At 39.7% G+C, this 15,659-nt stretch overlaps 1 protein-coding gene across 5 annotated transcripts in view; it reads left to right on the top strand.

Annotated features, from left to right (window-relative positions):
- Positions 1–1,558: 1,558 nt before the first annotated feature.
- Positions 1,559–15,659, top strand: part of opa1 (OPA1 mitochondrial dynamin like GTPase) — a 134,210-nt gene continuing 120,109 nt past the window's right edge. For all 5 annotated transcript variants that reach the window (XM_047049950.1, XM_047049948.1, XM_047049949.1 and 2 more), the window contains exon 1: positions 1,559–1,768. In XM_047049950.1, coding sequence (XP_046905906.1) covers positions 1,740–1,768 — 29 coding nt within the window. In that variant the 5' untranslated portion in view covers positions 1,559–1,739. The remainder of the gene's footprint in view (positions 1,769–15,659) is intronic.

Raw genomic sequence — 15,659 nt, 5'->3', positions numbered from 1 at the left:
ATAAAAGACTTGAACTTGAACACAATCGCTGTTACAACCATGCATTGTTTTGACACGTGGATGTAACGTTAGCGCTTAATGTTGCGGGGCAGCAGGGACGGACTGGGAGTAAAAATAGGCCCGGGACTTTGATCCAGACCGGCCCACCAGAACCGGCCCCCGTATATGCCACCACAGCTGCCCTGCTAATGCATGCACATTCTGTGTTTGATGTGATGCTAGTTCGGGAGTTTGATACTTAATGCGAGCACGCATAGCGCCCAAACCAAATTTTTAGGCTTTATTTGAACGCAAAATAGGTGAGCTTTGTGTCAAATAAACATAGCCGTTTTTCAATTGGTAAAACCTTGTCTAGCGAAGGTGATATATTTTTGTCCCTTCATTTTTTAGCCCTACCCTTACGGTTTTCCATTGTTATTCTTCTCCCGGTGCTGCGGGGCTTTAAATTATCGTGCTGTCAGGGGGTGCACCCTCAGCACCCCTAGTTCCCGTGGCCATGGGCCCGCCAACACATTTGGACCGGGCCTTTGAACAATGCCAGACTTTTTTATTTATTTTATATATATAAAAATAAAAAACAGTTTACATTGATTAATATGCATAAGTAAGTAAATGTTTTGATTTCAATAGCAATGAATATGAAAACATATTTTAATAGGCTATAAATCCCTTGATATGTACGGATGTACGGTGCATAGCAAAATAATAAACTAATCTATAAATGTGCCACACTACAACAGGCAACCAAATATAAAAATACATTCATTTAAAAAAAAAGTTCTCAGGGCAGGACCCTCAGACTCCCCAGCAGATGTCCCCCCCAATGTTGACTCCATGTCTACGGCCTTGCTCCGGACAATGTAATTTTCTGTTACAGACTGACCCAGCCCCACAATAAAGAAAGGAAAACATTTCTGGCCCCCGGAGAAAAAACTTTGGGGACCCCTGGATTAGACATTCTCTGGTATAAGTAAGTAAGTAAGTAAGACTTTATTTATATAGCACATTTCATACAGGAATTGCAGCTCAAAGTGCTTTACATAAAATCAACAAAAACAATAAGGCGGGTTAGCTAGCTAGTCTTCTTGTCAAACATGTTGTCAAATTATATTTACTATTTGTCAACAGTACACAATGGTTTGTACACACACCTTTGATTCTTGCTAGCATAACGTTAGAGCTAGCTTAGCTTTCTGGCTAATAGCTCAGCCAAAGGAAAACCGGTGTTGGGCTGAGCGGAAATATCAGAGTTGGTTAACGTTGAAAAACGTTAGATTTTTATTGCAAAATGCATTAAAACATAATTTAAAGTTTGTAAAATTGTTTAAACTTTGCAGGTGACCAAAGGGATAGGCATGTTGCAAGGTGTAAAATATCATACAATAATGAGCATTATCCCTTACTTAATTTTAGATGTCAGTAAATGGTATGTTACATTTTTTAAATAGACTCTAGGGACGGAGCAAACAGCCTCTGGGCCCGTACGTTCCCCACCCATGCCCCTGCTTGAGAGATCCTGCACAGGAACATAAAACATCTGCCGTCGCAATCCGGGTGGAGTTGGAGGTTGGACTGGTTTACAGGAAGTAGAGTGTCATTTAGATGTATGTGTGTCCTTAGCTTGCTAAAGTACCTACAATAGCAGGCTGACAAATGTGTTCCACGTGGAAATGTGAGCTGACTTGCGCCTAAAGAGGATTAATGTAATTTTAGAATTCACCCCTTATTGGAATTGGTCTATGTTGCGCGTCGGAAATAAAGTTGCATGGTAAGTTAAATAATGATTATATTACTCGCTACTAGCTAGCTAGCACAGCAAACTGACCGCTAGCTTGTCTAGCTGTCGTTAAAATAATAGGGGACATGTCATGGTGTGTAATGGGTGGCTATCTGCTTCTTAAGCTAATTATATGAGGGGCATAGCTGCAACATTTTTTTTAGAAAAAACTGAATGTTTTAAAGCAACCAAAATTGACGGCACAAAACATCACATAACCTTTGAGATCTAATCAGTGTGAAAGTTAGAGCTAGGTACGCGCTTCAGCACATCGCCAACCTTTTAGAACGGATATTTTGTGCTGCAACGATCTAGCAACTGTAGCCTGTCTGATTGTTGTGGTACTGGTTGGAGTACCTGTTTAAGTTTACTGTTGTTGGTAATGTACTCTACCTATCTTTGTAGCCGAATAATGGTAGGCTCTAACTAGCTTGCTAATTAATACATGTATAAAGAGCAAGTCTAGTGAAAGCCAGCCTAGATAGCAATTTTCAGCTCTGATTGGACTTGCTACAGTAACCTAATGCCCAAAGCACACCTATCTTTGTAGCCGAATAATGGTAGGCTCCAACTAGCTTGCTAATTAATACATGTATAAAGAGTAAGTCTAGTGAAAGCCAGCCTAGATAGCAATTTACAGCTCTGATTGGACTTGCTACAGTAACCTAACGCCCAAAGCACTGTGGTAGTATTCTACACACACATTTTGCACACGTTTCAACCAAATCAAAATACAAATAGCCAAATTACAGAAATGTATCTAAATCAGGGACCAGTAGTGCATCTGCTAGATTTAACGGGATTTTGATGGTCAGTCAACGGTCTATATCATTCATAGGCATAAGTTAGTGCAAGTACAGTACCCACACCTCAGCTACTATAGTCACTAGTGTTGCATACTTAAAGACACCTTACAGTATGTTCTAAATGGCATAAATGCTGCCAATTAATAATTGACGTAAAAACTTATTGTAAATGCAGTGGCCTAGCCTACAGATTAAGGTAGGCCACTCGGAAGCATGTACACTGTCTGCTTCATTTGATCTTGATAGGCTAAGCATTCTGTAGCAAATAATAACAATATACCCACTATTTATTCATTAAAACTAGGCTACTTAAGCATAATAATGCACCTAAAATACAAACGTGAGCAAGGGCAGCAATCGCTATCGAATCAACAGACGTGCAATTTCGCTAGCAGGGGAAGAATACAAACAACGAAAATCACCAGTTAACTTAATTTAAATTTGCAAGAACTATAGACTAATACAATAACAGGCTTAAATGAACTGACAACATAAGTTATACGACTTTCAGTTCTCAAGGATGCACACGCGCAATGTCAACTGCGCTGTGAAGCGCGTCTGTGCTATTCTCCGACATGCGTTCTAACAATCACGGCTGATAGACGGCCTAAAATTTTGTACAGCTCTAATTCTGATACCGTGGCGGCAGAAATATAACCGTGGCGGGCCAACATAGGGGAAACACTGACCCACTGAATATTAAGCACCACAACTAAAATGTATGTTTGTAGATTTATTTTTCGCGCTAGTTAGCTCCTTGTCATGTGACAACGGAGCGCAGTGACAAGAAGTGACTGACTGCTAAGCGAACACAAATCTGCAGTTTCCCCTACCACTGTTTTGGAGCCCCCCCACTGACCTCCTACCCCCTAAAAGTATGACAATATATATTGGGCTATATTTTCAAGATCAACATGCAACAGTTGTTGAAAAATAGAGGCAATTTGCTTCTTGCTCGTCATCTCATAAGTTTGACTCATTTGGGACAAAAGTTTGCGCAACGTTGCTATTGTTATTTACACCTGATCGCCCGTGAGTGAGTAGCCTACACTAGCGATGGGGATTTAAATTGATTTTACGATTCGAATAGTGTCCAAAATGATTTTCGAATATCTGGATAATCTATTTTTACTAATGCGGTTTCGTTATGTAATTAGCCTGACATGACGCAAAGCATAGACTACAGTAAACACATGAACCACCCCATATTCTGGCAATTCTTGTGACTGTTAAGCTATTAGATTGAATAAGAGTAAAAATAAATAAATAAATATATATATATAATAATTAACTTGAAAAAAGACGTAGGCTCTTAAATTGGCCGAATAGTGCTTAGCCATTATTATGTGAAATAAAAAGTAAAAAAAAAAATTGATTTCAACGTATGACATAATTTGAAAGCTTATGTCACACAACTCTGCTATAAGTCCCTTTGTCTGTTGCTCTGTTCTCCTGTATTTTTTTTTACTCCCGTTTCACAAGCACAAAAGGGAACATTAGCCGATTGCTGATTTACCTGCAGGGCTCGACAATAATGATGGCCCGGGGCCAGTAAAAAGTTACGTTGGGACAGTTAAACTAGCAACTCACTGTCCTGATCGGGCCACTGCAAAGCATTGATTGAAAACAAATTACATTGTAAAACGTAATATCCTGCATGTTTTGTTATCTGCTAAATGCATAAATACATTTGCAGCTTGTGGGGCGCACCGTTTGCCAATCAGTTGAGTTTTGAGTGAAGAGTGGTTGTCAAATTGTAATTACCATTTTTTTTTTACAACTGGCGCGAGACACTGAAGTGAAGATGGCAGCAAAGGAGAGCTCAAACGGAAGCAACATGTTACACCTGACATGTTTGATCCGTTTCAATCGGACCACGGTCCGTTTTCTCTGAAAGTCCGGTTCGTTTGGATAGGTGAGAACACGCATTCGAACTCTGGTACGGACCAAACAACCGAACTAGGGGTGTCACGATACCAAAAATTCAGTAGTCGGTGCCAATACCATTAAAATAACACGATTCTCGATGCCAATTTCGATACCATGGTAAAAAAAAAGAGGATTGTCTAAGATTCCATGTAGGCTACTTGAACCATGAACTTCTTTAAAATATTTGAAAAATAGCAAAATGTCCTACAAAGACATACAAAACATGTGCAATAGAGCATAGCACAACATAATAAAGTGCAATTAAGCCATTCAGCCAACAAGATGAACATGACATGAGTTTACCTTCTAAGCTATGGGCTAACGTTAAAACTACAGCTAACCTAAACTATGTACATAAGCCATTGTAACACATGTGCCCACCATCTCAAACATCATGTAACGTGTATTTTTTTTTTTTGAAAAATTTATTTATTGAGTTTTAATTTTTTTGGCAAAAGAAAAGAAAAAAACACCAAAAACAGACTTAATAGAATAAAATAAAATAGTACAATGTAAAGTATAAATAACAATACATATATAAAAATAATATACATATACGCATACATGGATACCGACATATTACATTATGAGAAAAAGTATGTAAATGTACGCATACACATACACCCATATATAAATGCTTAGATAAATAATAAGTTAACAGAAATATTAAATTTTAAAAAGGATATTCAAATGAAAAAAAAAAAAAAAAAAAAAACCCTCCACTTCATCGAGCATCTGAGAGAGATCATTGTCCCTGATGTAGTTAATGAATGGGCCCCATATTACTTTAAACTTCTCTTGTTTGTCCCTGAGTGTATAAGTAATTTTTTCTAGAGGCAGACATAATGACATTTCTTTGAACCATTGTCTAATAATTGGTCTCCCATTGCTTTTCCATGTTAATGCAATCAATCTTTTGGCTGGTAATGGATTGGTTCTGATAGGATCTAATAAAACTTTTTAGTTGTAAATATTTAAAGAAGTGTTTTTTGGGAATGTTATACATACTTACTAGGTCCTCAAACGTTTTAAAATGACCGTCATTCGGATTATAAATATCCTTCATTTGTTTTATTCCTTTATCAGCCCATAACTTGAACCCACCATCAGCTCTTCCTGGTACAAAATGGTTATTGCCCCAAATTGGACTAAACCTGGAAAGAACAGAAGTTTCCTTGTGGTATTTATTTACATCATACCATACCACAATCATGTTCTTAACTATTGGATTTGTTGTTTTCTTTTTAAGGTTTTTAAAAGTATCCGAATATATATATGCAGGTAATGGAATCTTTTCAGAGCCGGATTCAATATCTTTCCATACTAGCGAGTTTTCCGTGTAATAATAATACTTCATAGTTCTTATTTGAGTAGCCCAGTAATACCATAATAGATTGGGGCATTGGAGCCCTCCCCTGTCATACGGTAGGTACAGAAGGGACAAACTAAGTCTGGGGCGTCTATTTTTCCAAATAAAATTGCAAAAAAGTTTCTTGAATCTAGGAAAGAAGTCTGAGGGAGGCGGCAAAGGGATATTTTGGAAAAGGTACAATAGTTTGGGCAGAATACTCATCTTCAATATATTAATTCTACCTAAGAGGGAGATTGGAAGTGTTGACCATTTTTCAAGTGATTCACAAGTAGATGCAATAACAGGATTGTAATTGGCTTGAACAATTTCTTCAATTTTGTAAGTGATTTGAATACCTAAGTATGTGAAACTGTTGACTGAGTTGAATTGACTTACGCTAGTCGGAGGGTTATTCCTATCATTCGAATTACACAATAAAATGGAGGATTTGGAGGTGTTAATTTTGTAACCTGATACATTGCCAAATCTTTTTATAAGGTCCATAAGCGCTGGAACAGATATATCCAATTTTTTTTTTAAAATAATGACATCATCAGCATAAAGAGCCAGACGGTGTTCGACTAGACCTGTACATATGTCCGAGATCAGTGAGTGATGTATTATTGCAATTGCTAAAGGCTCAATTGCAATCGTAAATAATAACGGCGATAATGGGCAACCCTGTCTACAACCCCTGTTAATTTGAATTGGTTTGGATAGATTATTATTAGTAACAATTTCTGCATATGGCTCTCTATATAAAAGTTTCACCCAATTACAAAAATTATTCCCAAACCCGAACCTATCGAGTACTTCAAACAAGAATGCCCATTCCACCCTGTCAAACGCCTTCTCTGCGTCTAGTGACAGGAAGGCTGTATCTGGTATCTCTCTCTGGTTATGTAGAATATTTAAGACTCTTCTTACATTATGAAACCCCTGACGACCTAAAATAAATCCGTTTTGATCTCCATTTATTATTCCCGGTAATACATTTTCTAATCTTTTTGCTAAAATTTTACACAGTATTTTTAAATCAGAATTTAGGAGACTTATTGGCCTAAGATTCTCACATTTATCATTCGTCTTTCCAGGTTTAGGAAGAAGTGTGATCAAAGCACCCCTTAAGGAGGGAGGAAGAATGCCTTCCTGAAAAGATTCAATAAACATTTCGAGGAGGGGCGCCTTTAACTTAGATTCAAACTTCTTATAAAACTCAATGGGCAGGCCGTCCGGACCAGCAGCCTTCCCAGATTTCATGCCTTTAATTGCCAAAGAAATTTCTTCTAGAGTTATATTTTCCTCCAAAGCCACCCTCTCCTCCTCCAAGACTTTAGGAATGTTTAAATTGCTTAAGAACATACTTTGATCTGATATTTCCGAATTTCTTTCTGAGCTGTACAATTTTGCATAGTAGTCTCTAAATGACACATTAATTTTAATAGGGTCAATAATATCATCAGCCCCATGCCTTTTCAGTACAGTAATAGCTCTTTCAGTTTGAAGTTGTTTTATGCGCCAGGCCATTTTCCTGGTTTTTCCCCTTGGTCAAAAATAGTTTGTTTGAGTTTTAAAAGATTAGCTGTAGCTTTGGTGGATGACATTTCATTATATTGAGTTCTTAGCAGAAGTAATTCTTGGTGTAATTTAGGACAGGTGTTTTGAAAGTATTTGGTCTCCACAATCTTAATTTTTGACTCTAACAGTGCCAGCTTTTGTTTAGTTTTTTTTAATTTGGAACTTGTAAAATTAATGATCTGACCCCTAATAAAAGCTTTAAAAGCTTCCCACCTGGTACTAGCAGATGTTTCAGACCCATTCACTGTGAAATATAAATAAATTTGAGTTTCAAGAAAAGAGATAAGGTCTGGGTCCCTCAGCCACTGTTGCTTTACTCTCCATCTAGGTGGATCCTTTTTCAGCCCTGGATCTACATATTTTAAGCTATTTGGGGCGTGATCTGAGACCAGTATACTGTCATAAGTACAGTCCTTGATCTTAGACATCAGACTTGCGGAAACAAGAAAATAATCGATTCGGGAGTATGATTTATATGTACTGGAGAAACATGAATAAAATGCCACATCAGGATTCCTATCTCTCCACACATCTGTTAGATTTAATGATTTGATGAAATGATGAATAATAATATGAGTCTTGTCTATATGCGAAGATCTGTCTTTATGGGGGTCCAGTGTACAATTGAAATCACCTGCTATTATATATTGACCATTAAGGGATGATAGTGTATAGAACAAGTTATTGAAAAATGTGTCATCATTATTGGGCGCATAAATATTAACCAAATTAAGCATTTCTGACAAAAGTGTCCCTTGAACTATTAAGTATCTACCTGCTTTATCTGCAATTACGTTGGTGATATTATAAGGAATCGACTTGTGAATGAGTGTCATAACCCCCCTTGCCTGAGTATTATAGGCCGCTGATAGTACCCTGCCCTGCCATCTCCTTCTAATTCTAATGTCCTCTTGTGCCGTAAGGTGAGTCTCTTGAAGGAAAATGATTTGAGGATTTATACTCTTTAACCTGGCCATAACTTCCTTTACCTTTTTAATTTTTTGCAACCCTCTGCAATTCCAAGATGTAAATTTAATTTCTAATTCACCTGTCATATAGAATCATAGCTTTGTGGATTGTACAACAAACAGTAAGCAAAAATGTACCAGAAAAAGAGAAGAGAGAAAAAAAAAAGAAAGGAAAAAGAAAACGTGATCTCAATAAACTGGTAACACACAAACCCCACACCCCAATGGCTCCAGAACTGAGCCTCCCCCCACCCCCTAGCTGCACACTCCAGCAACCTAGAAAAACACTCCACACTAAGTGAGGAATATTCAAGCTAAACGTAACATTCTCCCTCCACTATTTATCAGGAGATATCCAAACCATTATGTATGCGAGTAAATAAATTGAACCAGTGGTAACACCCTTTTGATATAAGGCAAATGTGCATTGAGATGCCGTCAATTTATAAATCCGCAAGATTACCTCACGTGCCAGTGACCCGGAAACAAAACAACCCGCGCTATGCGTTGTGGGATATGAAGTTTACTCTACTTGAATCAGGCATATTATCCCCCGAGCTGTTCTAACAGCATTCAAGTGGGGCATGTTCCCTTAACAAAACCAAACAAAATGTTGATTATATGTCACCTATACAGTAAACGTTGTAAAGTATGACAAACAATAACTTATGCGACTTTTTATAAAACAATTGGCCGCTGGCCACTACCCCTTATATACAAAGTTGTCTATGAAAACAAGATTAGCAATTTTTATCTGAACCAAACGAGCTCAATAATCCGTTAAACATGTACAGCAGTATTTCAGTTCTGCGAAACATTGCATGTAAACAAACTTACTTGTCCTTATACTCTGCCGTGGTCATAGCAATGTTTTACGTTGGCGTACACAGTCAACTAATCCCATTTCCCTCTTGGATGTTCCGAATAAATTCCTCCACGTCTGTTGGTGTGTCAAAAGTATGCGTTTTATCCTTGTAAGTCACCAGCATTTTAGCAGGAATCAGCATGCCGTGCCGAATCCCCAAGCTACGAAGCCGCTGTCTGGACGCGTCAAAACTTTTCTGTTTCTTGTGCTCTTCTTGTGGCAGGTCTTGGTAGAAGCGTACTTGTTTATCCTTGTAGAGAAGTTGCTTTTTGGTTCTGGCTGCTCTTAGTACGGCCACCTTATCTCTGTCGTTCAGGAACCTCATTATGATTGCTCTTGGGGGTGCGTCGGGCTCTCGGTTCGGGCCTGTCCGATGGGCTCTCTCCAGAAAAATAGCCGACGTTAGTGTTGTGATGCTCAGTGACTCCGGGATCCACTTCTCAAGAAAGCCACAAGTATCTCCCGCCTCTGTCTTCTCTGGTAGGCCAACCAACCTTAAGTTGTTGCGCCTAGACCTTGCCTCTTGGTCCGTGGCTTTATCTTGCAGCTCTCTCTTATCATGTTCAAGTTTTCGGACCTTAGCTTGGAGTGTAACCACCTCGTCCTCAGTGCTGGAGATGCGGACCTCTGCTCTCGTAACACGCTCTGTGCAGACGCTAATCTCCTTTCTCACTCCGTCTATTGCACTTATTACCCCGTCAAACCTGTCCGAGAAATCGTCCTTCAGCCCTTTGATGGCGTCAAGGATTTCTTTGCCTGCTATTACGTCTCCATCTTCTGGTTCAGCTTCGTCAGGCATGGCGCTAGCATTAGCGCTGTCGCTAGCTTCCCCGCCCGTCTTTGTCAAGCCAAAATCCGACATTTTTGCTTGTTTGCGTCTGGACATTTTGGTTGTCGCAGGTTTCTTTGACAAAGCCAAACACGCTGTTCACTTTTGGTGGTTGTAAATTAGGTTTCTATCAGTTTTTAATAAAAGTTTAGTGGAGGGTAGAAAAACCACCTGCTCAGCTCGCCGCCATTACCGGAAGTCTCTGTAACGTGTATTTTAGTATGACAGATTAAACAAACAGAAAAAGAGCATTCTTTGGATGTATTCAGAATTTCGCCGCGACTTCAACGAACATTGATTTATTTTGTATGATGCCAGATGTTAGCATTGGTGCTGCGCCTCTTCTGGAACTGAATCAGAACTTGCCTTGAATTCTTTAAACAAATCCAGATGAAGATCTTTCAGGTGCTTAGCTAAATTGGAAGTATTCCCCCTTGGTCTGAAGACTGCGGTTGCATTTTTTGCATAATGGCTTCTGCGGATTAATTATAACGCCACGGTCATCTGCCTCAAACGCAAACTACTTTTTTTGCCTTTCTTGTCAACAAGTCGAAGCGGGGCGATCGCTAAAGCAGCAGTTATCTTGTTTTTCTTAATGTAAACGTCGACTTGAACACTCCTGAAGGCGCAGCACCGATGCTAACATCTGGCATCGGCGCTCACGGTACTTACGGTTCTTCAAAAAAATGGGCATCGTCGGTGTTTTGTTATTTTAGCATCGGAAGGTACCGTAAGTATCGGTTCTCGTGACATCCCTAAACCGAACCATGGTCCCCCTAAAAATAAGGGACTCGGTCCAGTTCCAAGTGAACCATGATTCGGTTCGCTTTAGGTGTGAACGTAATCTGACATTTTATTGACCTATTCCAGGAAGCAAACCAAAATGTAGTGCATTGTGGGTTGAAAAAGGATGTTGACATTTGACAGAGACAGCCGTGCCACTCATTAGCAGGAACATTTGTTGAGGGAAAATGTGGGGAACTGGTTAAGTGAAAGCTTTTCTGCAAATATGGGCTGATGATCATATTGCAGAGATACTTGTGGAGACACATAAGAATAGTGAGGTATTTAAATTAATGATATAGGCCTACTGAAATAAAGGATTATTTTTACACAGTGGTCTAATGTCGTTTGGAAGTTAAAAAACGTAGGCAGCAATACATAAGTGTGTGATATTCTATGGAAAAGTGGTAGCTCGTCGGACAAATTATTTTTTTTCCCATGGTTTGATGACCTGGATATAATCTTGAGGAAAGACCAACGAGCAACCCAAAAAACATGGTCATAACAATTAAAGATAGTATTGCAATTTCAATACGCTGCTGTTGCTCCATTGTTGTTTCGTGACAAGGAAGTAGGGGTGGAACGGTACACTGAAGTCACGGTTCGGTTCGTACCGCGGTTCAGACATCACGGTTTGGTACGAGTTCGGTACAATGGGGGGAAAAGCAAAACAAAAATGCAGAAGCAGGGCTCCAGACTAACTATTGTACATGCAAGTCTTAGCTAAATGTATGATGCTCTGGATAACAGCTCTGGATAACAGCGTCTGCTAGACTAAATGCACGTTCTAGTAAGACAGCAATATCAGCGAGCCCTCAGCATTAGTACCGCAGCTAAAAGTCTAGGAAAGTTTAGGCTATTTTTCGCTATACTTACACTACGAACATTCATATTTAGCACTAGCGCAGGGTTCGACATAAGCGATGGCCCGGGGCCAGTAAAAAGTAACGTCGGGACAGTTAAATAGCAACTCACTGGCTCAATCGGGCCACTGCAAATTATTGATTGAAAAAAAATTTGCATCGTAAAAGTTAACATCCTTCATGTTTTGCTATCTGCTAAATGCATAAATAACTTTGCAGCTCGTGGGGTGCACATTTGGCAAATCAAGAGTTGAGTGAGTGACGAGTGGTTGTCAAATTGTAATTCTCTAATCTCAATAATTTTTTTAACAACTGGCGTAAGACAAAAGTGAAGATGAAAGCAAAGTAGAGCTATGAGTTCAAACGGAAGCAACTTTTTTTATGGAGCTAAGATGCACTGTGTCGTCTGTCGTATGTTCCCGTCTAAAGCAGACAAAAGTGGATATTTTTTACACAGGCACCGACAATTTTCGAAAACAATACCTGACCAGCCATGCTAGCAGACAGCACCTGGTTTGCATGACAGTTAAGCGGATGGTTAACAATCCGTCTTCCAGGCCGTTGACCATGCTGGTTAGGAATTTAAATGCAGATGTCCATCATGTTATTGCACTATTTATAACAACGGCATATCACGTAATTAAGACGGAAAGACGATCGCCTTGTTCCCCCGGGCTATTGTACTGCAGCAGAAGAATGGTGTCGACTTGGGTACTTAGTATCATACTGATGAAATGCAATGGAAGGTTTTATAAATTAGCATTGAGGGACCAGAGGTTTCAGTTTCAGCCAGACAGTCGTGCAGAGATGGCTGTCAGCAGGGAAGAGAGCACATTTTTTTGGTTAAAAGTCAGTTGTTTTGCTGACTATTACCTTATTATTTTTTATCACTAGAAATGTGATTTCATTTTTGTTCTTTTTATATCCAGGATGTGTTTAATAAATGGTTAAACATGTTAACAGAATAACATAACTTATAAGTCTTTGGTTTTGTTGTAACAATGATAAATTACCACTTTTGGCGGGGGGGCTAGTAAAAATGGCCTTGGGGCCAGTAAATTTCAAACCCACTGGCCCGTGGGGCCAGTCGCAATTTTTTTTAATGTTGAACCCTGTAGCGTTGCATAGGCTACGTCTTTAGTGCTGCTGCTAGCTATCTCTGACTCACTCAGGCACAGCTCGGCTACACAGGTGGCGGCGCCAATCAGTTTCAGAGCTAAGGCGGGGCTACAGATTGTCCCTAAAGAACACGAATATCTTACAGTAGTTCCGCACTACATTAATTAATTTGCACGCAAGTTTTATAAATTTTTATACCGTGTATTCTCCGTGTAATTTCACGAGCCGAACCGTGACGCCCGTACCGTACGGTTCGGTACGAATACATGTACCGTTCCACCCCTACAAGGAAGTGATTTTCCCTAAATCATTTTCTGTCCAAAAGATTAACAACCTGTGTGACCGCGTGTCATTGTTTTTAACAAACGTCATTGTATGTTTACAAAGTTGGTTCGCTTAAAACAGGACCGTGTGAACACTAACCGGACCTAATGATAAATGCAACAAAGTAGCAACTCATCCACTGATTCGGACCAAGCAAACGGACTAATAGGTGTGAAAGCACCAAAGATGCACTGTGTCGTATGTTCCCGTCTAAAGCAGACAAAAGTGGATCTTTTTACACAGCAACCAACAATTTTTGAAAACAATCCCTGACCAGCCATGCTAATAGCAGACAGCATCTGGTGTGCGGGTGGTTGACAATACATCTTCCGGGCCGTTGACCATTGGTCAGGAATTTAAATGCAGATGACAATTGTGTTATTGCATGACTTATACAGACCTACAAACTTGTCGCTTTTCGGCGACAATCGCCGTTTTCTTGGTCAATTGGGTCATTTACGTGAATTGTGTAGAACCGTAGAGTTTTTTTTTTTGGGGGGGGGGGTAGGCTGCCCTTCTTCTGCATGCCATTCAGGCTTAGAATTGCGAAACATTATCGGATAATTCTTATAATTGACCTTTCTGTGGGCCAATTGGAATCTTAACACTTTTTCTCTTGGCCAACGGAATCTTAGCACTTGCGTCAGAATCAGCTTGCGCTGAGCATAGCCTACCGAAGTTCAGTTAGCCAATGTCGTTAGCTATGCTAGCTAATGTTAGTTTGCTAGCTGTATATAACATTTCACTGGGTCTTACAGCTGTTTGTTTAGCAAGTCGCAGTATTTCCATAGTTTAACTGAGACGACGCAGTAGATACGACGTGCATATATGTGCTAGGCTGGATAGAACAAGCACTATATGGGATACACTGTTGCACAGTACTAGTAGCTTAAGTACTATCTATCGTGCCGTGGTGTACTGGCAGCATCATACATTTAAGCAATTCAAGACTTGCATGTGCAGTAAGTAATGTCACATTAAATGATGTATTTAAACTCAAGCTTGTGTGGTGCGTTGCTGTCTTCAATGCCACAGGCTGAACTTTGTCAAAAGAAACATTTTTCATTTCCGGCACAGTCAGTGAAGTTTGGTTAGCAACATCAGCTAGGCTAGCTGGCTCGTAGCTTCTTCTTTCAGCTTCTCCATGCAGGGCTCTAGACTGAGACCAAAGGGTCGGCTTTTTTTACTGACAATGATCGCTTCCAGCAAACTTCTTTTGAATTAGCCATTTCCCCCTAAATAAATATCAAGCTTATTTACGTGTTTGGCTGCATATTTTCAGTTAGCAGATGGTACGGTTTGAACTGCGATTCCATCGGAAAAATACTGCTGGTGACAACGTTGTTAAAATAGCTAGTTTCAAAGGGGGTTCGGCTTGTTTCATAATAAACTGACCCATCTGCAACCGACGCACGCCCTACAATTTCCCCCAGAAATTGTACCATCTCTAGTTCCTCTTTCAAGTAAAAAGCCCCTGTGTTCAAGTGTTGAGCATTAAATTAGCCGCATGGTCTGTAGAGATCTTGGGACGATGCTGCAATAGCGTACATAACAGAAAGTGTTTCATTCTGTAGAAATTGTGTAAATGTTTTATAGGGCTGTCCCCACTTGGTCGACTAGTCGATTTTCTGGTCGATATGCTCTTGGTTGACTTAGATCAGGGGTGGCCAACCAGTCCAAGACTAAGAACCATTTTTTTTTTACCTTGTTACTGCAAAGAGCCACATCCTGCACACGTGAACATCGCCCCATCCCTTACTCACTCTCTCTCACACACACACACTCACACACATACATACATACCACACACAGAGACAGACAGACAGAGAGACACAGACCTCTGCTCAGACAAATTTACTGTAGGCATGTCACCAGGGCCAGGAGATTCAGGCCCAAGATTCAGGCCCAAGTCACTGATCTGCAAATTTGCACTACTGCACTGTACTCCACTTAGGTTAGATTAGGTTACAGGGTTGTAACAGGTTTTTTTTTTTTGGTGTATTAGGGTTAGTATAGCGTACTATTTATTGTTATCTGTAATTTAGGAAGTTTTAGAGTTAGGGTTAGTATAGTCGTTTATCTATTGCTATCTGTATATTTAGGAAGTTCACTTATCTAAGCTCAGCATAGATGTAAATTTGTTCTGTGTACTTATATGTTATGTTATGCCAGGTGCTTGCGTTGTCTTGTCTTAAGAATTTCAGTGCCCAGTCTAACCTTGTCTGTGCACCTGACAAAAAAAAGACTTGAACTTGAAGACCGGCCCACTTTTTTTGTAAACCAAACAGAGCCGGATGCAGTCTGCTTTGACCTTTCTGGGGGGTATCATGATTACAGAAAGGGATCGTATTATTATTGTTTATATTGATACAATTTTTTAGACTGCTTAATGATCAGTGTTAATCACGCGGAACCAGACGTTGTAAACATTCTGGGCTTAGCCCCATAGGATGTATGGATTTGGTGT

Source organism: Hypomesus transpacificus, chromosome 26 (genome assembly GCF_021917145.1).
Source record: "Hypomesus transpacificus isolate Combined female chromosome 26, fHypTra1, whole genome shotgun sequence".
Taxonomy (NCBI): Eukaryota; Metazoa; Chordata; class Actinopteri; order Osmeriformes; family Osmeridae; genus Hypomesus; species Hypomesus transpacificus.
This window is presented reverse-complemented; position numbering and strand designations above follow the sequence as displayed.